This window comes from Salminus brasiliensis, chromosome 2 (assembly GCF_030463535.1).
Source record: "Salminus brasiliensis chromosome 2, fSalBra1.hap2, whole genome shotgun sequence".
Taxonomy (NCBI): domain Eukaryota; kingdom Metazoa; phylum Chordata; class Actinopteri; order Characiformes; family Bryconidae; genus Salminus; species Salminus brasiliensis.
The window spans coordinates 23,516,693-23,542,587 of NC_132879.1; the positions used below are offsets into that span (position 1 = coordinate 23,516,693).

At 41.2% G+C, this 25,895-nt stretch overlaps 1 protein-coding gene across 1 annotated transcript in view; it reads left to right on the plus strand.

The window, feature by feature from the left end:
- tln2b (talin 2b) overlaps positions 1–25,895 on the plus strand; it is a 142,710-nt gene that overhangs the window by 71,064 nt on the left and 45,751 nt on the right. The window contains exons 8-22 of the mRNA XM_072670982.1: positions 5,886–6,013; positions 6,324–6,387; positions 7,427–7,531; positions 11,127–11,282; positions 12,255–12,356; positions 12,452–12,528; positions 14,003–14,186; positions 14,292–14,405; positions 15,633–15,741; positions 16,530–16,738; positions 16,819–16,917; positions 18,057–18,224; positions 19,305–19,599; positions 22,489–22,655; positions 23,763–23,891. Coding sequence (XP_072527083.1) covers positions 5,886–6,013; positions 6,324–6,387; positions 7,427–7,531; positions 11,127–11,282; positions 12,255–12,356; positions 12,452–12,528; positions 14,003–14,186; positions 14,292–14,405; positions 15,633–15,741; positions 16,530–16,738; positions 16,819–16,917; positions 18,057–18,224; positions 19,305–19,599; positions 22,489–22,655; positions 23,763–23,891 — 2,106 coding nt within the window. The remainder of the gene's footprint in view (positions 1–5,885; positions 6,014–6,323; positions 6,388–7,426; positions 7,532–11,126; positions 11,283–12,254; positions 12,357–12,451; positions 12,529–14,002; positions 14,187–14,291; positions 14,406–15,632; positions 15,742–16,529; positions 16,739–16,818; positions 16,918–18,056; positions 18,225–19,304; positions 19,600–22,488; positions 22,656–23,762; positions 23,892–25,895) is intronic.

Below are 25,895 nucleotides of genomic sequence, written 5' to 3' on the forward strand. Positions count from 1 at the left end.
GGTGTGTTCTCTCCCATGTCCTTATGGGTTTCCTCCCGCCTGTAGTAAATTTCCCTTATGTATGAGTGTGTGAATAGGGTATGTGCTAGCCTAGAGCTGACTGGCATCCTGTCCAAAGGGTATTCCTGCCTTGTGTCCAATTATTTGGGGTAGACTACAGACCGCCACAGCCCTGACCGGGAAGATGTGTTAGGAATTAATTCATTAATTGGGTCTAGGTGCGCGTGTGTGTGTGTTTGTGTTTTAAATATGTCTCAGAAGTGCTCCCTTTCTATTCTCTCAGTATTTGTCTGTACACGATTGTTCATAGGCCCTCATGAGTACAGGCAGCGCTCACACAGTATGCATATACACACACACACCCACATTCACACAGTGTTTGTACACATTAGGAGAGAAAGATGGCTCCCTCCCCTCTCCTCCCTCTGTGTCTGTTTCCTCTCTCGTAAAGCCACACACCCCCCATCAAATTCTCTGACTCAGTGCCACATACACCCACACCCATTACTCAGGCACACACACTGCAGGAGATACAAACGCTTACACAAAAAACTGGCAAAATCAGCAATGCACTCACGATCATAAACACATGAGTCTTTCCTTTTGTGAGGGTCAAACACACAAGTGCATACTCATAGAGACACACACACACAACCACAGTGATCTTTTTGGCAGTCGACTGCAGGGGATTTCTCTGCCCCACATGGTCGGCCCAGAGACTCCAGTGACTTTTCCTTAAGCAGGGTTGACAGTGAGTGTGCGAGTGCGTGTGGGTGAGTGCAAGTGTGTATTTGTGCACTGAGAGCACTGACATTACTGTTCAATCTATCTCATGCAAAACTGCTACTGTCAGCACTCTCCCAGTGGCTCTCAGCACGCAACACAGCCCCCCCCCCCCCCCCCCCCCCCCCCCACACACACACACACACACACACACACACACACACACACACACACAAAACACCAGCTCACTCTAGTATGTCTGCATGCAGTTTTTCTGTGTGTTAATGTAACGCTTGAGTATGTGTATGAGCTGTGTTCCTATTGGTCACTTTCCTGAAGGAGGGCCTCCCATATACAAGCTTCACTCGTCCATTCATGATGTACAGTTTCTATGACCTCATCACCCACTCCTCTACCATGCAGATCCTGCCAAGTCTGCACTCTCACCACTTGTGTGTGTGTGTGCGCATGCCTGTGCATTTTGTGTGTGTGTGTGTGTGTGTGTGTGTGTGTGTGTGTGTGTGTGTGTGTGTGTGTGTGTGTGTGTGTGTGTGTGTGTGTGTGTGTGTGTGTGTGCGCACGCCTGTGCATTTTTTTTGTGTGTGTGTGTGTGTGTGTGTGTGTGTGTGTGTGTGTGTGTGTGTGTGTGTGTGTGTGTGTGTGTGTGTGTGTTTTGGCTTGAGCTAGTTGTTCTAATTACCCAGTGCTGATTTGCCTTTGTGTGGAACCCATTCCCATTGACTTGACGGGAGTCAATACACCCTACTTTTGTTCGTGGTCTTTGGCAGAGCTGCTGCTACTGTACAGCTCTCATTACGTCTGTCTCTGATCCAGTCGTGCCCTGCCCGCAAAAAAAAAAAAAAAAAAAAACACAGGCTAATCAGGCCTGCAGCATCAGAAACTCAGGCAAAAATCAATACAGCTCTGTGTTCTGTATGATCGTTCCTACATGCAGCCCACAATAGCTCATGCTTGAGGCTGTAACATCATCCTGTGTCCTGCATTGCATGCCTCCAAACCAGGACTGCGCCAGAGCCCTTTAGAATTAAGGAGGTTATGATCTCCAGAACAGGACTTAATAATTAATAACAGCATACAGGATATGAAATGACAACTATTAGTTATTTTCTACATAAACCACATGAACATGCTTATCGTTCACTATATGTCCAAATGTTTATGGACACCCCTTCTAATAAATGCATTCAGCTACTTTGAGTTGCACCCATTGCTCCACCAATTGATCCAATACTTTTGGTATGAGTTGGAAAGTTAGGGGTGAGGTGGAGTGGTGATAATTCGTTGGGATGTTGAATGATCTTGTTGATGAATGCAATCAAATCCTTAGAAAGCCAGAAAGCCTTTCCTGGACAGTAGCGAAATTTACTCCAACAAAAGGCTCTCTAATACATTTGATTTAGGAAGAAACAAGAAATGAGTCACAATACTTTTGTCCATGTAGTGTATTAGTAGATTGTTTTCTGAGGAGAATACTGATACTGCCCAGCTTGCACTTGACTTGACTTAATTGCTGAGCTGGATCAGGTATGTTGGAGAAGAGAAAAACCAGCAAGTGCTGTATAACAGAATTGGACACCTGCGCTAGAATTTGAGGATGCTATATTTGACATTTTTCGCAGTACTTAATTTGTCAATAGCCACAAAATGTCAGAAGATTATGGGATTGTGGGAAGGCTGTGCATCTGAAAGGATGTGGAGTTGATCAAGAAGCTCCAGCTGTTTGGGATTACTTGGATGGTGAGAAAAAGAAATGCTCAAACTTTGCTGAATTGCTCAAAGATCGAGCTTTGGAGGTTTGGAATAAAGCAAATGATATGAAAAAATGAATAACTTTTACTTTTTTTAAATTAAATGAATGGAGGGTGATTGTTGGCCAAGCTTTAGTAGATTGACCAGTGTTTTTATTTTATTTGTGTATGTATGTATATATGTATGTCTGTATATATTCATGTCTGTATATATGTATGTCTGTATGTATATACGTATGTCTGTATATATGTATGTCTGTATGTCTACCTCTACTCTGGGCACCTGTCCCTACAATGGTTAGGTGGTTGCAAAGTTTGTAAGTTTATAATTTCCCTTATACAACCTCCAACAAAAGCGTGTATTTGAGAGAGATATAGAGATATGAGAAATAATTTTTCTCATGGATATGACACACACACACACACACACACACACACACACACACACACACACAGTGTGGTCATTAATGCTCTTTTATACATAACGTGCAGACTTTCCCCGCATCCTATCTGTGCCTGAAACCTGTCACAAAAGGCTTAAGTTTGGCCCTGAGGTGTGTGTGTGTGTGTGTGTGTGTGTGTGTGTGTGTGTGTGTGTGTGTGTGTGTGTGTGTGTGTGTGTGTGTGTGTGTGTGTGTGTGTGTGTGTGTGTGTGTGTGTGTGTGTGTCCGTGTCCATGCTGCAACAGAGCTTTTTGTATAGAGAGAGATAGACAGCGCGTCGACACATTTCAGAGGTGCCAGGAGGACTGCCATTTCCCTCCACCCACAATCAATGTGTCACTCCCACCACCCACCATCCTTCACCCAGAGAGAGCGAGAGAGATGAGAACGGATGACAGAAAGGACACTATGGGTTGTCATAGGCACACACGTACACACACACACAGACAGAGTAACAGATGTGACTGAATTACCCTTACACTGAAGCCAGTGAATGCCACCCCTGTCTGATTCAGCCGCTCACGATCATTCATTAGCTCCCAAAGCCACTTAATTCTGATGCACCGCCACACACTGCTATGATGTCATGGTCTGACAGACAGTGGGGCTCAGTAATTCCTAGCGGCTGTGGCTCTTCGCTAACAAACGCGTTCGTTGAATGAACACTAGTGCCTTAAATGTTGACAGATATATTAATAACAGATATGATTGATACCAGATACCAAAAATATGTAGTGCAAGAGTCTGTAAGTGGATGCACATTTCAGTTCCTCACTCTCTCAACTCATGACTACAGCAGAGATGCCCCATGTAAATGAGCATGTTGGTGAGCATTCCATTGGATCCTATGCAATTTTTTAAATTTTTTTGCGAGGCACTGGAGTGGCATTTAGTCGTGTGTGTGTGTGAGTGAAGGAAGTGAAGCCATTAATATACGGCACAAATCAAGCAGGTCGTTCAAGTTCAAGGTTGTGCGGCAAAAAGCTCAAGCGCTGTGCGATCACTGAAATCTTGAAGATATTCCAAAGGGCTTCTCAGAGGAGCCATGCCTCTGGCAGCTTTTAGTGAGAATTAGCACTCTGAAAAAAGGTACTAAACTGTCACATGGATTTATTTGGTGTTACAGTGATGTGTGAATTGAGGAGCCACTCCCACCTCTGTCATTTGCACCATGATTTCCCCATCTCTTGTGAATCAGTTAACATTGCAGACATCCTGTGGTAAAATTACATACCCTGTCTCCCATTGTAGACCTAATCCCACCAGAATAGAGCTTAAATCTGAATCAATGAAGAGTCAATCTGAGTCCTAAGTCAATGAGCCAGAGCCCAGAACCATTATTGAAACTATTAATTAAGCCGCACAAACGCTGCAAATTAAAAAACACAGCTGACACATTTGTAATATTCTGAATGTATGTTTGTATTCACCTTCAGCCGATAAGGAGGCTTAGTCCTCCCTTTCGGCGGTTCAATCTGATTTATTTTCTGAAGAGCTCATTTTAATGGGTGATTTAAATTGGGACTGGATGACTGCAGCTTCAAATGAAATCAAAACATATTGTGATTCAGTAAATTTAACACTGCTTATAAATGCCCCTGCAAGACCAAATCTAAAATCCCAAGGAAATCTACTTTAGAATATATTATTTTAACAAATAAGCCTCATAAATGTATGTATGTAGGATTTTTTTTCAAATAATATTAGTGTCCATTGTGTAGTAGCTGCAGTCAGGAATAGTAAAATGCTGATTATTAGGAAGAAAAGTTTTTAAGACTTTTGACAGAGAGGGTTTAAAGGTAAAGGTTCACATATTTGTCACTGGACAGTGTACACTGTACAGCGAAATGTGTCCTCCGCATTTAACCCATCTGGTAGTGAACACACAGACACACACACACACGTGTGTTAGGGGCAGTGAGTACACACACACCCAGAGCGGTGGGCAGCCAACTCCAGCGCCCGGGGAGCAGAGAGGGTAAGGGCCTTGCTCAAGGGCCCAACAGTGGGAGCTTGCCGAGCCCGGGAATCGAACCCACAACCCTGTTATCGATATCCCGGCGCTCTAACCGCTGAGCCACCACTGCCCCCTGATGTGTTTTTATGTCATTTTTAGTACTCTTAATTCCTGATGTAAATAAGCATGGACTGATTTTCAAACTCTTTTACTGGAAATTGTGAAGAAGCAGGCACTTTAATGATGAGTAAATAGATGGGACAGTCCTTAAGTTTCAGATGAATTGTCATTCTTTGAGAAATTGATGACCGTTTCCAAAATGTTTTGAAAACCATCGTTGTCCCTCAAATTGTTGTCCCCTATCCCCTCACCTAGCAACTTCCCTAAGCAGTTTCTAAAGAAAGATTAAGTTACAGATATAATGGAAATGGGGACTTGCATTTTATTGCCTCTAGGTCCATTTTTCAATGTCAAATCAGAACGATCAAACATGTACAAAGTAAAATATAGGCCTCAGTGTAATTTATACTAGTTATAATAAATTAGGTCTTAAAGGTTAACCTTTAAAAACTAAATTCAAGGAAATCCGACAAGATTTTCTTTTTTTTTCAGAGTACTAAATCATGCGCCGCTCTATTAATAGATTTATCAAAAGTGTTTGATACAGTCATAATATCATTGTATTGTTTCGTCTGGCTTGTATTGTCTGATCTGAAACTTCTGTCTCTAACTTCCAAATGTTTCTACATACGTTTGCTCTTGCTACATATGTGTATCTCCTCTATTTGTTGTTGTTTTTTCCAAAAATAAAAAAACATAGAAAATGGAGGTACAGGGTTTTTGAATGGCCGCAACAATGTTTTCTTTTCCATGAACTGATGTGAATCGTAAAACACAATACATGTCTATTCTTCTTCTCATGGACACTGTTGTGACTAGACTGTTTGTTCTGATGCATGCAATGTGGTGTTAATTCTTTCTGTTGTGTTTCAGGCCAGAGATGACATCCTGAACGGTTCCCACCCAGTGTCCTTTGATAAGGCCTGCGAGTTTGCCGGAATCCAGGCGCAGATCCAGTTCGGCCCCCACGTGGAACATAAACACAAGCCTGGATTCTTAGAGTAAGCCTCCATGCCTAATGGCTGCAGTGGCATTCAGCGCAGTGTCTCTCTGTGTGTGTCTGTCTCTCTCTCTCTCTCTCTCTCTCTCTCTCTCTCTCTCTCTCTCTCTCTCTCTCTCTCTCTCTCTCACGCATGCAGTATGTGAGAAGAACACTTAGGGTTTGTTATAGGGACAGGTTAAACATTCCAGTCAAGAATGCCGATGTACCACTTTTTGGAATGACCTCATGTGTTCTGATATGGTAAGTGGATGTAAAGAAGTGCCTGTGTTTCCTGGGCGTAAATATGTGACATTTTGACTTATTTGTAGCCTGAAGGAGTTCCTGCCCAAAGAGTATATCAAGCAGAGAGGTGCCGAGAAGAGGATCTTTCAGGTTTGTGCTGATTGTGTTTTGTTAAACCAGAAATGGCTTACATGAAAGGCAAAGCCCTCTAGATTCTGCTTATTATAGTATCATTCATTGAGTTTCATCATTTAATTAGGATAGAAAGGTCAGATTTTGCATCTCGTCGTATATAAAAATGATGTAGAAATTATACACATACTTTATTTTAAATACACAAACACACTACAATAACATTACAATAAAGTCATGGTGCCTTGGAAAAAATAATTACTAATGTGAATGACTTCCATGAGCTTGGAGGACTGCATCCATACGTCTTGGCAATGACTCATGTAATAATGTTGGGTTCTGACAGTTCATCAAGATCTTTTGGTTTCATTCTCCAAGCCTCCTCCTTCATCTTACCCCAGACATGCTCAATAATGTTCAGAACATCAGGACACTTTTTGACAGTTTCATTTTACACCCAGTTATTAATGTGAAAGCCCTTAACTTTATTTGCAATCAATCAATTGTTACAATAAATGGTTTGCTTTAATGTCATGTACCATATAAGTGACTAGGTCCTTTTGCTCCAAGACTTACAAACAAAAACGTTATCTATCATGTTACCTTCAGTGTAAAAAGACTAGTCCAATTAATTTCAGCGCATTTCTGTTTGTCCATATTCCATTAATCATGAAATTTGGACACATCAGACATAATAACTGTCACATATATATTTGTGTGTATACACGTAATACCAAGGAAATAGCTTTAAAGTACTTTGTATAGCAGGTGTGTGTGGAACCTTTAACACAGCCAGTACTTGATACACGTTCACTGTTGCAGATAGTAAAGCAGTGTCACACACTGGCGGAATGAGTTAGGGGAGTTGTGTAGAGCTGTATGCCCACCCATTGCTGCCAAATAGTTAAGATTAAGCAAATGAGTACCTGATTAAAAGATTTTCAGCCTAGTGAACTGGCTGCTTGAGTTGCTGAAGCGTGATGAACGCACACAGGGCTCAACTTCTAATGTGAATCTTATAGTACGCCGCTCTTAGTATACCCTTCTTATCCCACAGGATCATAAAAGCTGTGGTGAAATGACGGAAATCGAGGCGAAGGTAAAATACGTGAAGCTTGCCAGGTCACTGCGGACATACGGAGTGTCTTTCTTTCTGGTGAAGGTAAGGCAATAAGAGTCAGGTAAATAAATGTTTTCAAAGGCTTTCTGTTGTGTGCTTTTCAATATACTTTGTGTTGGTCTCAATTTTGGAATTGATAGTGATTGCCACGGATAAGATGTAACAGCATTCTCATAAACTGTATGTGTGTGTGTGGGCAGAGTGACAGCAGATGGGAAGGTACACTATACTCTGGGTTTTGGAGAGGGAGAGAAAGAGTGTTCAATAATTCATTCTCTCTGAGCTCTCTGTGTAAAGAAGTGTCAACAGCTCACAGAAGTGAACAGATATGCTCAAAATACCTTTCCAGGGTTGGGAACCTCTCTGTGTGGTACAGATCACTCTTTACTGCACTGACCGCAGCAGGCTCTCTGCCTGGGCTACAAATTATGAGTGGAATGTGTGTGTGCTTGGGCTTGTGTAAGAAGTGAGATTAACAACAAAACATCGGGTGCAATTCTGAAGTAAAGGCCACTGGTACCATGTATTTATCAGAATAATATATTTGTCAGTGATCTTTGGTTTGAGATACAACTGAAATGTACAGCTAGTGTACGTCGATGATTTAGAATAACAACAAAGTCATCATTGTAATTGTTTGTATATTCACGTTCCCACTCTCCAGTACAGTATTGTTGGATACTGGTTGGTATTAAGTGCTTTGCTGTGGTCAGAACTGCTCACATAATCGGGTTTATCAGCATCTCAGTAAGGGATCAATTTCAGGTCATTAGTGCTCTGCTGCTAAGTCCAGGGAATTAAATTAATTGCCATGAAAAGGCACTTGACAGAAATCCTGGATTATACGGCCTGGAGACTCATTATAATCTAGTTGTAAAGGTGTGTTTGTTTATACACATATCCAGTCCACACACATATCAAGTCAGATCAAAGTAAATCAAACTAACTTTCTAATAATTCTGTATGATAGAATTGTTTTTGACTAAATATTATATATGCAATTATGTGTGTAAGTGTGCATTTAAAATGTTTGGTGCACCTGATCTGAATATCTGTTACTGTTACTGTAATCTAAGCAAGTCAAAGATGAATGACTAAACAGGGCTGTTTTTAAATATTTTAGGCAGGATTTACTTACAGCTTCAAAATAATCAAAAAGGGAAAGACCCCAAAGCAAAAGTTTGGGCACCTTGCATGGTCCGTACTTAACACCCTTATTGGTTGTTTACTTTTTTGCCAAAAACGTCTAGCTGTCTAACAAGCACAGCTTTTTTTGTTGTCTTTGAATTCTGTCATGATGATGTTTAGGTCAGGGGACTGTGGGGGGCCATGGCAAAACACTTGATGTAGATCATTGTGGATTTTGAGATGTCTTTAGGATTTTCATCTTCTATTTATCTTTAGGAGGGACATGGCTTGCGTTTTCCCCCGCTCCTGTTAACTGACATTTCTTAATTACATTACAAACTAAGGAAACACTTTATCTTCTTATAGCCTCTTGCTTTGTACGCATCAAGTATTTTGTGCGTTAGGTTTATGATTATTTCCAGATTTTCAAAGTAACTGAAATAATTTCCTAACGATGATTGTGAACCAGCCATAGCCCTCAGAATTCTTTTTACTCCAAAAATGTACAAAGCAAAAATAATACACAGAGTGTAACAATACACTTAAAATGTTGAAAAGAACGTATTCTTTACCTTGATGCCTTTTTTGGAGATCAGTATATCTTCTAGTCTCTCAACTCTTCACAGTAACAGAAATTCTGTTAAATAGTGTGTCCTTGGCCAATAAAGGCAATGAGACAATGTGCATACCTCAAAAATCTATATTTGTCCTGTAAAAATAAGATATATGTCCCTGAAAGAGAGGCGGTTTCTTCATGAGAGCTTTGAACAATATCTGTCATCCATTCTGTTTGCTAAGCTATTCTGTATAGCATGTTCTTATCAGTGCTCGTTATTTTTGACCGCAGAATTAAACAATAGCCTGAGGACACATTGTACGAAAGGTATTTTTGACGATCCGCTGCACATTACGAATCTTTTGTGTGGCAGTCTTTTTTTTTTTTGGCTTACTGCCATATAAGCTTGCACACTGAGGTGTGTGTGTGTGTGTGTGTGTGTGTGTGTGTGTGTGTGTGTGTGTGTGTGTGTGTGTGTGTGTGTGTGTGTGTGTGTGTGTGTGTGTGTGTGTGTGGCCACTGCTCTGCGACAAGGCAGCCTAGAGGGTCCCCAGGCATGGTAGAGGGCGGCAGGTCCAGGCCCAGTGGCATAGAGCACTGCCTGTTAGCCTCCACAGCCTGGTGTGCCCTTAGCAACAGAGCGACACAAGGCCCTGTGCTGGCCTTTCCAAGCAGGCAAGACACAAGAGAGCTGTATAACAACCCCCATCTCGACAGGTCACTGAGGGAGAGCAAGGACAAGAACAAGTCTTCTACTATTGCTCTGGCACTGCAGTTCGACTGTGTGTTACTGAATGAAGAGAACATGGTGCATACATACACTGTCCATCATGTTTAAGATCATCTTACTTTTTCGGTTGCAGTAACTTATTAAAGACCAGCATTAACATGTTATGGGTGCTTCATTTAGATAAAAACAATACCTCAAATACTTGTGACGATATTTGTGTCAGTACTAACTAGAGAAGGATAGCTCCTTATATTATATGATATATGTCTAGATGTTTGTGGACACCCCTTCTAATGAATGCATTTAGACCCTTTAAGTTGCACCCATTGCTGACACAGATGGGCAAATGCGCACATGCGTGCGCGCACACACAGTTTGTCAAGTCCCCGTAGAGAAGTATTGCCAATAGAATAGGACACTCTGGTGCAAAAAAAACATGAACCTAGTGGCATTGTGACTTATGGTTCTCTGGAATGATCAAGCACAAAAAATAATGCTTTTTTTATAGTCAAATGTGCTGGTGTTTAGTGTTCTTAAGAAAGGATGATAAAGGTAAACCAAAAAGGTAAAGATGCACGTGTTTGTCACTGTACCATTTACAGCGAAATGTGTCCTCTGCATTTTACCCATCTGTGGTGGTGAACACACACACACACACACACACACACACACACACACACTAGTGAACTAGGGGCTGTGAGCACACATACACCCAGAGCAGAGAGGGTAAAGAGCAGCTTGCCGAGCCAGGGTATCAAACCTGTCATCAATAGCCCGGCGCTCTAACCGCTGAGCTACTTAATAATCAAATATAGATTTTCATATAACTACATAAATTATGAGCTTTCTTACTGGAAATCTTTTAATAATAAGAGAAGCAGAGCAGAACATTCGAGATTCTTTCAGCATAACATATGCTGTAATATGGATATCAACACTTCAGAAGCAGTTCATTACTTTTATAAATACCATATGGTGAATAATCTGATACTGTGATGCTGTAATTTGTGAAATATTGCAGTATTGCACTTAATCAGTCTCACTCAGTGTCATCATCATATAAACAAAACCTCCTCTTCATTTCAAGGAAGACCCTTTGATGAAGCAACATGGGTGAAGCAACATCCAGAACAAGCAAAGCTTTTGACCAGCATTGTGTCATATGTGTTTTTGTTAATTTACTTGACCTAAACACTGCAATGATGTGCACTGTGCTCTAATAGGAGAAAATGAAGAGCAAGAATAAGCTCGTCCCACGCTTGCTGGGCATTACAAAAGAGTCGGTGATGCGGGTGGACGAAAGGACCAAAGATGTGGTGCAGGAGTGGCCCCTCACTACGGTGAAAAGATGGGCTGCCTCCCCCAAGAGCTTCACACTGGTACGCTCCACCCTATCAGCATATGAGCTCGCCACAAGCCCAATGCTTTATCTACAGGTTCTGCTGTTAGAATGTGTGCTTGTTATTTTTTTTGCCATGTCTCCTCTCTCTCTGTGTTTTTGAATATTTTCCTGATGAAGCAAAGCTGCTTGAGCAACACCTTTCATTTGTCCTTATCTGCTGATAAGACTTCTCCAAGGGGTATTCACAACTGTAATACTAGTATTCAGTGTAAATTGATACATCACCTCCAAGCTACGTTTGCCTGGAAACTTCACATGAAAACATTATTACTGAGTCATGTGGAACTGGGGGTGAAAATACAGAGCTTCTGTTATTATATTGTGTTTGTTTTGTTGCGTTGAGCTGAGCTGAGCTGATAATGGATGTTCTTGTAAGTTTGCATAATATCACAGGGAATAATAGGGAAAGCTATGCAAGTTTTAAGTTTTTTCTCTCTTATGTTACTTGAGCATAAGCATGTCATTTCTGTCACACATCCTGTTTCTTAGTTATTTTTGTTTTTGTACTTTGACATCATTTGAATCTGGCAGTTGTTCTTTACATTGTGTTAGAATTTAACAATGAATGGACCAATAGAAATTCTCAAATCTCAATCTCAAAATTCTTTTAAAAATTTACTTCTATTGAAGATCTAAAAGGTTAATTCTTGTCCTGTAAAGCTGCAATTCTGTGAGATGTTTGCGTAACTTTAACAATATCTTCAAATATATAAAGCCATTCTTACTTTTCCCTGTGTATTATCAGTGTTCCCATACGGCTTATGAATTATTTAGAGCATACTATAAATAGTGGAGTCATTATAAATTTATGTAGAGCTATAAATGTATAGCATGTACTTCAATATCTTCTGTTCAGACCAAATGTTCATGCTTGTAATTGTTTTTTTTTTTTTGTGTGTGTGTGTGCGCTTGTGTGCACGCACGCGCGCGCGTGTGTGTTTCCCTCTAGGATTTTGGCGAGTACCAGGAGAGCTATTACTCTGTTCAGACCACAGAAGGGGAACAGATCTCCCAGCTCATTGCCGGCTACATCGACATCATCCTTAAAAAGGTAAATACCCTACAGCCTCCTCTAACATCTGCTCTAACTGCTCGTTTCCCTACAGCTACTTACTCTACTGCTTGATGAATGTTGGATCTGTGCAGAAACAGAGCAAGGACCGCTTTGGCTTGGATGGAGATGAGGAATCCACCATGCTGGAGGAATCGGTGTCTCCAAAAAAGTAAGACTACAACATACACTCATTGCTTTCAGACTGTGTCACGCAACAAAGGGATGTTGATGGATAACAAACATTGAACTAACTGCAACATATGTCATTTGCATTCTTTAAAAGAAGGTTGGCATCCAAAATCTCAATACCTGAAGACATTTTCACAATATACTATAAAGCGCTATACTAAATCCAGTTCAGCAGGACTATTAATGCTCACCTTATAGTGAAATACTGGTAATATCCACAGTACACTCTACTTATTGAAAATACTTAAAACTAGCAAAACATCCTTTCTGGAATTGTAGTTTCTGGTTACATTTAAAGTACAGATAATGTATAAGGCTCTCTATGGCTTAATAATAAGAGAAACTGAGCGTTTCCTGTAATAAACCTGTGCTGTTTGTCTCATACAAGCGTAACTGCTTGCTCATGGTACGTCCAATCAATACTGACAGTTATGTTACGGTTTGAGTGGTGCTGTATTAGTGGGGAATTAGACTGGAGAAACCCAGTGACGATTGAGAAACACAGGGAAATCAGCACAGTGTGTGAGTGCACTTGTCAGCCGAATGCGGTTGTTAGGGAGAGCATTTCTTTTATTCTGCCCTTGAGAAGAGTGCGGCTCACAGTGACACGGCTCTATTATTATTATTTCGCCCAAAATGCAAAATCATCAGGAAAACTTCAATTAAGATATCCAGTTCCTGGAAGCAGAAAGAGAGAGCGGAAGAGAGAAAAATGAGGGTCGGTGTGTGTATGTGTGTCCGTTTTTCCCTCCAGCATGCTTTTTATCCGTTCCGGGCCCAGGCTCTGACAGAATCTGATATACAGTTGGGCTTCTCTCCTCTCAAGCAGCGCTGGGTAGCAGTTGTTATGGGAGACCACATATCGCATCTCTGCCTCACAGCCTCCTGCGCGAGACACTGGGCAACAGTGCCTGCATCTGTCAGCACGCCAGTGCACTCGTGCCTGTCCACGGTACAATCCCAAAATTGAGGCCTCTCTCAACGAGCTGTAATTAAGCAATAGAGCCTGGAGCGCCTGGAGCGCCTGCAGTGGAGAGGAGAGACTGCTCGATCCCTGTTAATGCCTGCTTATAATTGCTATCTCAGTGGCCAAAGCATTTGCTGCATCATTTGTCAGACACCGTGTGAGTTTTGTGTGTAACAAAGCCTGTGTTAGGATGTAGGTGATGCACATTGAAGCAAAAGTATGTAGAATTTTACCTTAAAATAACAGTTTGTTCTATATGTTTTGTCCCGGTGTGCTTTCTTAACAAGGTGGAGTACAAAGCAGCCAGTCAGTTATTTATGTGTGTTTTACAGGGACAGTAACATAAACAGTCTGTTTAATTGTAAGGGATGAATTCCAGCTGTTTTTTAGTACATAAAACCACACAGATGTTGTAAGTGGACCTGATGTGTGTGTGTGTGTGTGTGTGTGTGTGTGTGTGTGTGTGTGTGTGTGTGTGTGTGTGTAGGTCCACTATCCTGCAGCAGCAGTTTAACCGTGTGGGCAGAGTAGAGCACGGGTCAGTGGCGCTCCCTGGCATTATGCGCTCCGGCTCCATTGGCGGACCAGACACTTTTAACATGGGCACCATGCCTGCCCCCCAGCAACAGATTACTACAGGCCAGATGCACAGAGGGCACATGCCCCCACTGGTGAGCACTCGACAGTGCAGTGTGCTGCACTTTACTCACTTTTAAAGTGTCAGACTGCCAAAAAAGCATTGTACATGACCTTATCATCTGCTGTGCGTGTGTCAGAGTCTGGCCCAGCAGGCGCTGATGGGGACCATTAACAGCAGCATGCAGGCAGTGCAGCAGGCCCAGGCGGACCTTGGGGAGGTGGACAACCTGCCTCCACTGGGACAGGACAGGGTGAGCATGCACCCACTCATTCGCTCAGTCACTTTGCAATACAGACCCCTCACCTCCAGTTACTGTAGCACAGACTCGGCCCTTAAAAGTCGCAACTATCACTAAAATCAGTGTTGCAACTGAATTATTATTCAGACAGTTGGTGAAAAGTGCAGCGTAACTTCCTTACATTGAAACATTATAACAATATGTCAGTAATTATGTAGTGTAAATCAAATGCATGGCATAATTTTAATAATAATAATAATAATAATGCCATTTTTTCAAGTTTAGTATAGCAATCACCTGATCTGGAACGCTACCAATTATTTAGCACAACCATAGCAACCACTTGGGATACCATAGCAACAACTTATCAACACCATAGCAACCATTTAGCAACATCATAGCAATATTTTGGGATAGCCCTATAGCAACATTGTAGTGCCCACCTAGCAACTAGATAGCAACCCCATAGCAACCACTTGAGATAACATGGTGACTTTTTAGCAACAGCATAGCAACCTCCTGTGATGCCACCCACACCATACCAGCCACTATAGCAACCACTTACCAACAATATAGCAACCACCTGGGATACTATGGTAACCATTTAGCAACAACGTAGCAGTCATCTGGGACAACACTATAGCAATATCGAGGCACCTGTCTATCAACTACCTAGCAGCCCCATGTCAACCCTTTGTGATCATATAGATTTTGCAACTTGGCAACACAACAGCAACTGGGTGAAATATCATAGCAACTTGGCTACGATACTGTTTAGCAACTGTTTTACCCTAGTGGCCATGTAGCAACGGCCTAGCAAGTGCCTACACGTGGTGAACACTGCCTATAAGCTGGGCGTTTGCTTCAGGAATTGTACTCTACCAGTATAAACTGTTCTTGATGTATACAGTATGTGATGGTTTTATCAGGCATTTGTTTTCATGGTTTACTTTTAAGGCAGCGATCTGACTGTGGGCCAAAGCTTTTGAGTTTTAGAGCCGGGGTCACTCACTCGGCGGAGTCTCCAGGCACAGTCACTCAGACGCAGAGCAGACTCACCTCCCTTTGACATGTTATGACTGTGGATGTGGAAACCCTGGGTTGTTTATTTGATTAGAGATAAGACCTGTGTTCTGTAGTGAGGAGAAAAGCCAAGAAAGAGACAGAGACTAGTGTAAACAAGACCCCACATAAGATGTTGTGTACTGACTCTTGTCCCATCTCTCTCCCTTCCGAAAGGCATCCAGGGTTTGGGTCCAGAACAAAGTGGATGAATCCAAACATGAAATCCACTCTCAAGTAGACGCCATCACTGCTGGAACCGCGTCCGTAGTCAATCTTACTGCAGGTAGATATGCCTGTGAGAGTGTCTCTTCTGTATTCTTTTCATCTATTGCCTCCAGTCCTCCTGTTTGTTTCTCTAGAGGAATGCTTTTAAAGGCAGGTACCAGCAGATGTATCGTGTGTCTTAGAGGCCTCAGCTGAATCGAAAATCATTTTATTAGTGTACAGGAAAAGCGCTGACACTGAAAACATGAAACTCACGGGTTGAATATCCACACACACCTTCATCCAGTCCACATCAAGGACTCTGTCAGGAAGCAGCCTTGACTTGCTGCTAAATAATGAGCCACTTTCCATTTGAGCTTATAAATATTTCCATTGATGAATGAATACAGAGTGTGGTGTCCTGAAGCTGATCTGGTTGGCAGGCTTGGTGTATTCCTCCCTGGCTTCTGGAGCAGTGCCATGCAAGCCCAGGCCAGATTTTGCTGGATTTAATCTCAGAGTACCATCTGTTTGATAGGCCAGAGATTTGCCTGTTAACTAGCAGCTCAGAAACATGTATACTGTTTTCAGCCCTGTCTGATTACATCTGTTCCCCTCTATAGCACATTAGTCAATTAATGTCAAAATTAATGCGAAATATGATTGCGTGTGTTTTATTCATACTAGTTTACTGTTACATTAATCCTCTCTTACCCCGTCTCTCTATCTCACTCTACCCTCCTTTTTCTCTCTCAATCAAATCTCTCTTTCTATCCTTCTGTCTCTCTCTCACTTGCTCTCCCTTTCTGCCTCTCTTTGTCGGTTTCTCTTTTTTCCCCCCTTTTCTCTCTCTTGCGCTCTCTGTAGGTGACCCTACGGATACAGACTACACAGCTGTGGGCTGTGCCATCACCACCATCTCCTCTAACCTGACGGAGATGTCGAAGGGTGTGAAGCTGCTGGCGGCTCTGATGGAGGATGAGGTGGGCAGCGGTCAGAACCTGATGAGTGCAGCCAGGACCCTTACTGGTGCAGTGTCTGACCTGCTGAGAGCCGTGGAGCCGGCGTCCGGAGAGGTATTCCTACACGCTCAGTCCAGCAGTGTTCTGTAACTGAAGGAGTGGTCAGTTTGCTAATGTCCTTGTGCTTTTTCCAGCCCAGGCAGACTGTGCTGACTGCAGCAGGCAGCATCGGCCAGGCCAGTGGGGACCTTCTACGGCAGATGGGAGAGGGAGAGACTGACGAGAGATTCCAGGTCAGCCTTTCACCTCTCCTTGTTTCTCTGTCTGTCTACTTCTTACTCTGTCCAGCAATTCTGCCCATCTTTTCATAACTGCTCATCATGCACAATGTGTCCGCCTTGGAATTTGCACCACTAGGGAGTCCAGCAGCGCTGTTCCACCCACACTTAACAATCTGAACCGTGGTCTTATTATTCAGTTTATTAATGAGCTATTAAAAGTTATTCAGTGACAACTAGAAAATTAAGAAAAATCTATATGAAGTGTATATTATTATTATTATTATTATTATTATTATTAATAACCCATAGAGAACACACATTATAGGCTTATTAGTTCTTACACTACTGAACAAATTGATGATGATGATAATAATAAAATAATAGTAATAATAATAATTATAGTAAACAAATAATAAACTTTCCGTTTTAGTGGTTAAGAATAATGTTTACATTATTTTTGCAATACATTTCATAACTTAAATTAATTTAAAATCGCTTTATAGACACTTTATAGGCACATTTTATGGGCAACTGAAATGTTTTAGCAAAAATAGTAAACACAATCTAACTAATAAAAAATATAAATTTTCTGTTAGCATTTTCTGCAAATGTTCTGCAAATCATTCTGTGTGCAGAATGATTGCATCCTTTTTGGCAGATGTGACCTCTCTGTGTTGATGTTTGTGATAGGTTTAGCACTAAGCCAGCTGCTTAAATGAGTCCATAGTTGTGTGTTAACACAAGTTTCAGGAGTCAGAGTTTATTAGGCTCTGAAATCGTCATCAGCTGACATCCCTTATCTCACAGTGCATGCTCTGCCAAACCAGTTTTTGACTTTAAGTCAGTTAAGGTCTAATGAGTTAATGAAATTAGTTAATGAAATGGGTTCTGTGGGTTAGGACACCTTTCCAGATGCATCTAATGACAAACATTTGCTTTGTTACTTTGTAATGGTTTGTTTGTTTATTTATTTTATTGAACAAATATATTTTCATTTATTATTCACTTCATTATTCAATTCTTTAACAAAATATGTGATTTAATAAATATGTTAATGCAGGGTAACACATACAATTGCATAGTGGTTTATGACACTCTTTACTTTCCTTAGCAGAGCACCGATTCATAATGTGTGTTTACCAATGTTTCAGGACATTATGATGAACCTGGCCAAAGCAGTGGCTAACGCTGCTGCCATGCTGGTGCTGAAAGCGAAGAATGTTGCCCAAGTGGCTGAGGACACAGTACTGCAGAACCGCGTCATCACCGCTGCAACTCAGTGCGCCCTCTCCACCTCCCAGCTGGTGGCCTGTACCAAGGTAACACAGTCCCCTCGTTCCAGAGGCTTAATGACTGCACTGCATGCTGGATCGGATGTAGCCCATTGAGTGAACTGAGTGCAAGATCTGAGTGAAAACTGTGTGCTTCTGTTACAATTACATTTCCCTGCTGTGCTGTGTGGAGAAGTATGTAATAGTGGAAAAAATAGACCCTTAGGCCTCTGCAGTCTCACACTTCCTTTTCATTTAGAGGTGGTGGTGGTGTGGATAAAATACTAGTTTGGCCATTGTTTGAATGTACATCAGTTCCTTGACTGCTAAACAACATAAGCTATATTAATTGCATAGCAGTAACATTTGTTGTACAGACTGAATCATTAATAGTAGATACTAAACATTCATTGTAGACACTGAATCATTAATAGCAGTTACTAATTTATTTATAGTAGATACTAAAACATTCATTGTAGACACTGAATCATTAATAGCAGTTACTTAACCATTTATTTTAGAGACTGAATCATTAATAGCAGTAACTGACTCATTTATAGTAGATACTAAAACATTTTAAACATTACTAAAACAACAATTTCACTTATAATACATACTAAATCGTTTCTAACAGATGCTCACTTATTTATAGTAGTAGTAGTAATTTTTCCTTGTAGTTACTAAATCACTTCTAGCAGTTCATAATAGACATTAATATTTTTAACAGATACTGAATTATTTGTAGTAATTTCTGAATCATTTGTAGTAGATACATAATCATTCATAATAGCTGTAGAATCTTATACAGTATAATTTACTCACTGAATAAAAAAATACAAATATCAGCTGTACAGTGAGAGGCAAGTGGGTGATGATTTAGGCAGTTTGTATAATACCTTGTGTTGGGTATGAAATTTCATTACTTGTTAGTTACAGTAGCCTCCAGTGCAAAACTGGAAACACACATTGGACATCAAATATGCATTTGCTGAAGTTAAGAGGTAAACCTGCACATGTACTTAAGTACAGTAACAATCATTGGCAGTGATTTATATAACCTATACCTTTTAGCTTTTATACCTTTTCTTTCTTTCTCTCCTGTCTCTCTCTTGGGGACTCCCGCTGTAGGTGGTGAGCCCCACCATCAGTTCCCCAGTGTGTCAGGAGCAGCTGGTGGAGGCTGGGCGTCTGGTGGAGCGCTCAGTAGAGGGTTGTGTGAAGGCATGCCATGCCGCCTCAGAGGAGGCAGAACTGCTGAGACAGGTGAACGGGGCGGCAGGGGCAGTCAGCCAGGCCCTCAGTGATCTGCTCCAGCACGTCCGCCACTACGCCAGCTGCGGAGAGCCCATCGGTCGCTATGATCAGGCCACTGACACAATCATGACAGTCACTGAAAGCATCTTCACCTCCATGGGAGATGCAGGTAAGAGAGATAATGCATTCTGACACTTCGACTTTGTCCCTTTAACTGTTTAAAATAGTTATGGATTGTGCACATCCGTGTACAGCATAGTAAAATGCCTTGTTTATCACCATAAAAAGAAGCAACATGCTGCCTTTAGTGCTGGATGCGCTGGATTCAGAACAGAATTTCCTTTCGGTCCCTATTAGAGGCGTAAAAAGGGGACGTCTGGCATTTTGAAACAATCAGTTGTTGTTTTCTTCTTCTTCTTTTTTTCAGTCCCAATTGAATTTAATTTTTGTGACTTTAGATTTACCCCTCTGGTCTGTACATAGTGCCTCTGATGTACATAGTGATGTGGTAATCAGACAATGGTAGGAGGTCAGTGCAAAAGGGCAGTGGCTCGCTGACAGGCAGCCAGCTGGTCAAAGCACCGAAAGCATTCAGCCCTGAGGTCTGAACTGCAGGCGGCGATCAGGTTTTCATGTCTGGAAGAGGTTTATTTAAAAAAGATCTCCGTATGGACCACGATACAATAATACACCATGGGTCAATAAAGTCTTTCTTTTAGATTTTCCAAGCTAAGCATATCCGTGTTGTGGCTTAAAAGGATAAATATTGTTTTAGCTTTTCCGTCTCCAGCATTGCATCACAAAGGAAAACTGCTGTCGCATGGTTCCCAGTAGAGGTTCCACTCATTTTTCAGGATGTTCCTGTTAAAGGCGTTCTCACACAGCACACCGCTCTGTATTGAGCGGCCATATAAATACCTGTCAGTGCATGCTAATGAATGCTAATGTGGCCAGTGGAGAGCTCAAAGTTTAGATTCATCAGGTAGATTATGTAGCTTTATCTTGCTTTGTCCGGTGCTCGGGCACTGTTTCATGTTTTCAGTGCTATTGACTTTCTTGGTCTCCCCTAATTTATTTTGTTAGAGCAAGATACTTTGGCTGTGGTGTCTCTTAATGGAATAGGTTGAAAAAAGTGCAGATCACTGACTGCAGATGCAGTAGATCAGCCAAGACATGTATGGTATGTGAGGTTTTGTTTCTTTAGGTTAAAACAGGAGATGCTAGGCTAACATTGCTAAAAGACACCAAAAGACCAATGTAATCTCTGTGTATACGTGCCCAAAACCATCACTCAGTCCTCTCAAAATGAATCAGGATCATACTAAAACTGAAAATACTGTGGTTTAAAATGCAATGTGACTTATTTTAGTCTATAAAACCAAAAAATACTTCTCCAGAGCTGAATAATACGACAGCTGTTTAAAATGATGTCTGTGCATTTTATTTGCCTTTTTGTAGCTTTTCAGCAGATTTTTGAAGCAAAAAAGTGAGCATTTTAAGCATAGCATCTCCTCTTCTAAACGTACACGAGATACCAAACATTTCTTGGATCAACTTATATTCTTTTGATTTTCTGGCAAACGATTCCTTTACCTGACCTAAAGCTATACTTTGCCATAGAGATGTTTTCAAACCTTGAGCTGTTTGTTTTAGTGTGGCCATGTGTCTGAAGAACGTCAAAACCACTCTATACTTGCTGGCTTGTTGAAAACATGTAATCCAAAACCACTACACAGCTTCAAATCTGGTCTCAATCAAGCACACTCGCTTCGAGAACTTAAAAGAAAACACATGGCACGAGGAGAACCTGGAGGATGGGCCTCCTGCTATTCCAGCAAAACAATTTACTATAAAAAGAGATCAGACCGGTTGATCAGTTGTACATGGTTTTTAGATACAGCGCTGAAAGTGTTTTGACACTACTGGAAGAGCACATCCAACTTTGTAGAGGTTACTCATCTCCCACAGAAACATCTTTCTTTTTGATAACCGCATCCGTGATTTTTATTTCTGGCTCCATGTAGGTGTGTGGGAAATCCAGACACTAGACACATCTATACAGGCTTGTGTAGATGAAGAGCGGGTACCATTTAAAAGGCTCTTGAATCAATGGTGCTCTTCAGGTCACCTGCGTGCTTTTATTTCAGCATAGCTCCTGCAGTCCTGCTTCCCAATAGAACACTACTTCAGTACAGCCAGTTTACCACACATCTCTTCGCTGTAGAGCTGCACGATATGGACACAAAGCTTTTAATGTGATGTGTGTTATGCCAACAAAAGGAGGATAAATTCTGTTATTTTTAATGCTCTTGATTTCAGAGGAAACGATGGATGAGCAGGTGTCCCAGTGGTTAAAGAAGTCTGTTTTTAACAAAATTATTTACTTATAAATTGCCCATTAGGATACGTAGCAGTATCGGATTTCTATCCGTACATAATTGGTTTCAAAACATATTTGATAATGCAGTCAGGAAGAGCAGAATGAGCTACTGCACTAGAACGTCTGTTTTATTCATTTGCTTTTCTGCTCACTTTTGAATTTAGGTGATTCAGAGGTGTCAAGTAGTTATAAATTCATAAAATGTGTTCCATCAACATACAGTTCTTGTCAAAACAAGTCAAATAATTTTATTATTTATTATATAATTATTTCTGTGCAACCACATGAAAGATAAATCGTTAACTATGTTTTTCAATGTAAAAAAAATATTTTATTCTGATGCTTTACACGTTCTAATATTTATATGAATATCAACAAACTTTAATGTTTTGTTGATATTCATTATCAGCATTGGCATGTATTAAATACAGGAGATATTGAAAGAGCCCACAATTCCATTATCACTGCATAGTTACATGGATTCAACACCCACAGAAACACTGGAATTGTGATTGGTCAAGGCGTTCGCCTCTGTAAAAACATTACAGGCTAGTATTGCTAGAACAGGTAACACATGGTGTATTTAGCTATAGTTCAGTGTCAAGGATAAATGTAATAAGGAGATAAAATAAACAGCCAGTAATGGTATTGCGTGTGTGGCTTTGGGTTTATTCAAAGGTGAGATGGTACGGCAGGCCCGTGTCCTGGCCCAGGCCACGTCAGACTTGGTGAACGCCATGCGCTCAGATGCTGAAGCGGAGGTGGACGTGGATAACTCCAAGAAGCTGCTGGCTGCAGCCAAACTGCTGGCTGACGCTACTGCCAGGATGGTGGAGGCTGCGAAGGTGAGAAAGGGAATTGCCTGTGCTCTATAACCCCATAAAGTATGAATGACTTATCGTGCCATGTTTATATTAGCTAATTAACCATATAGTGTCTAACAGAAGAGGACCTTCATTTCAGTTTGGAGTTGGACTACTTTTAATCAGTAAAGCAGATATACTGGTGAACTGTTTTGGCAGGAGTTATCACATACTGTTGATTTCAAAAGAGGGAAGCTCATTTATTTGAATGCTGCTCAGTCTGCCCTTATGAATGTTGAAAACAAGTTGGCTGAAAGCTGCTAATATTTGAACTTGTGAGATACAAGCTTATGGCTCATTATATGCTTTTTATCCCTGACTCGATAGCCTCGATATATCTCGTCACAGATACAGGCTTGTAGCAGACAGTTTCCTAGGCAACACTGAAAGCTGCTGATGCTTCTGCATTAAATGTATAGAGAGAAGGCGAGAGAGCAGGCAGTTGTGGTTTAGGCTTAGTTACACAGCTTGGCTGAAGTGATTTTACTGTGACCGCTTTGGATTCCTTGCTGATTTGGAACAGCCCGTACAAGATAATATTTTTATTTATGTATTTGCAGGTAGTTAAAAATAATAGTAATATAATCCCAGGCAAAAATAAAAGTGAGTGTTATATTAAACATTAAACAAAACATTGGATGGAAAGAAATATAGTAAAAACCAAAAATAATCAGACCTATCTGAAAATTGTCTGGGCGTGGTCCTAATATTTTAATAAGCATAATTGAAAATACTCAGCAGAGCTAGAACAGCAAGATGGGGAGGAATAAGTATATTTTCAGACACTATGTCCAAATGTTTGTGGACACCCCTCCTAATGCATTCGACTACTTTAAATTGCAAGTTCATTTAATTAAGTTGCTGAGCCAGATGTGCAAATGCATGTGCACACACAATTTGTCCAGACCCTGTAGAGAAGTCTTGCCAATGGAATAGGACTCTCTGGAGCAGACACACATGAACCTATTGGCACCGTGCTTAATGCCAGAAGTGTATATTCTGATTTGGATTCCTTCGGACTGTAAGACCGTCCGAACAGTCCTGTAGTCAAGCCAGCAGAGTGTGTGACAACAGTGTGTGTTGTGACAGGGGGCTGCAGCACACCCAGAGAACGAGGACCAGCAGCAGAGGCTGAGAGAGGCTGCAGAGGGCCTGCGCGTGGCCACCAACGCTGCAGCTCAAAACGCCATCAAAAAGAAGCTCGTCAACAGACTAGAGGTGAGAAATGCACTCTGCACTGCTGTCACTTTCACTTTACTCTCTTTTTGGCACTACTTCTACATGGCTACTACTTCTACTACACAGCCTTTACCACCCCTCCTGGTGTCATTTCCGAGTGCAGGAGTTGTTAGTGGTCTGGAAGTGGTTAATGATGTGTAAGAATGTGTGATGAGGCCTGAGGAGGACTGGGGCAAAGAGCAGAGTCCCCTCTCACAGCTCTTTACATTCACATGGCCGCTGCCCTGGCATTGAAACAATGCTGCTTTTAATTAACGTGATTTAAAAGGATCAGTGGTACTTGTGATGCACTATATTCTATAGTGAGTCACTGTGTCTGTCAAGCCTCATTGGTTTGACAGGACTATTGGGGAATTCTAGACTAATAAATACAACCATGCTATATATATAAGAAAAACCCACCAACGGACTGAAAGTGTTATCTATTACCAAAAATAGCACAATGTACAGAAGTCCCTGTAGATACTGACTAATATGCCTTAGTGTGTAATAAGCCTTTCTGTGCCTTCTGTCACATGCCTCTACCCCTATGGCACATGGCCTGGGGGTCATGTTTTTTTTTTTTTTTTTTTTTTTTTTTTAATGACCGACTATCTGAGTTTGATTGTAATAATGACTGCACTTCTCACTCCCGACATAATAAACCCTCTCACGTTGCATGTTTACTCTTAACAGTAATATTTGCTGTTTGGCCTCCTGCCTTCTGCCTTTGGCCACTAGTTTAAAAAGCAGCCTGCAACAAAACATCCACCCAGAGCAGCTGTAATTGTTGATACTTTTCTCCCACCTTCAGAGTTCATTATCTTTAAACTGAAGCATCTCTTTTTTTTAGAGACTACTGCAGGATGCAAGAAGGCTTTTTATATATGTGCTAATGGCTACATTTCTCATTTTGGGTGGAGTTAATGTAAAACAGCTGTTTATAAATAGTTTGGGTGCATTTTACAACAGTTTCATGTTCATCAAAGTCTCTTGCTTAGTAAGAAGGTTTTGCACAAATAATAATTTGTCAGTTTTCTTCTGGAAGCTGTTTTTAAAAGCTCACATTAATAATCTTTTTGCTCCGAAGGTGTTTGAACGGTGAAAGTTGTTGACATCAAAACAAGGGGAATAAAATGTGTGGACTTAAACATTAATTCTGAAGTAGTACTGCCACAAATAGCGTTAGCATTTAACACACTATATGTCCAAATGTTTGTGGACACCCCTTCTAATGAATGCGTTCAGCTACTTTAAGTTGCACTCGTTGCTAACATAGATATGCAAATGCTCTCTAGTCTAGTCCCTGTAGAGACGTATTGCCAATAGAATAGGACTCTGGAGCAGATAAACATGAACCTATTGGAACCAAGCCAGGCCAAGCTTGGTCCAGAGGGGTATAAGGCCCCCGTCACTGAGCTGTGGAACAGTGGAACTGTGTTCTCTGGAATGATTGTACTCTAGCCAATTGGGATGATTCAGGGAGTTGATCGTCCAACATCCTGAACTCACAAACGATCTTGTTGCTGAATGCCATGAGATCCTCACAGCAATGCTCTAAAAATGGGTAGAAAGTCTTCCCTGGACAGTAGAGATGGTCTCCTCCAACAAAAAAAGGATAAACTCTTGATTTTTGTAATAAGGAACAATGAATGAGCTGGTGTTCCAATACTTTTGCCCATATAGTGTATGTTAAGCTCTTGCAAACGGGCCAAGAAAGCTGTGTAGAAAGCTTGGTCTCCCTACTCTTTGTATGGGCCGTGCTTGAATAAATTGGATTGTATGAGCAGAGGGACTGATTCTATTTGAGCACTATTCCTGTGAGGTGCTTTGATACACACAGGTCCTGATATACTTTAGACGTGGACTGTTTAGACCTTGAAAGATAATAGAACTTTCTGAAACTACCCACTATTTTCTGCTTGTTTTCCCCAGAGGGTCTGCTTCAACCTGTCTCCTTATCTGAAGTTCACACTCCTATTGTGTGCCGCTCTTATCACAAGC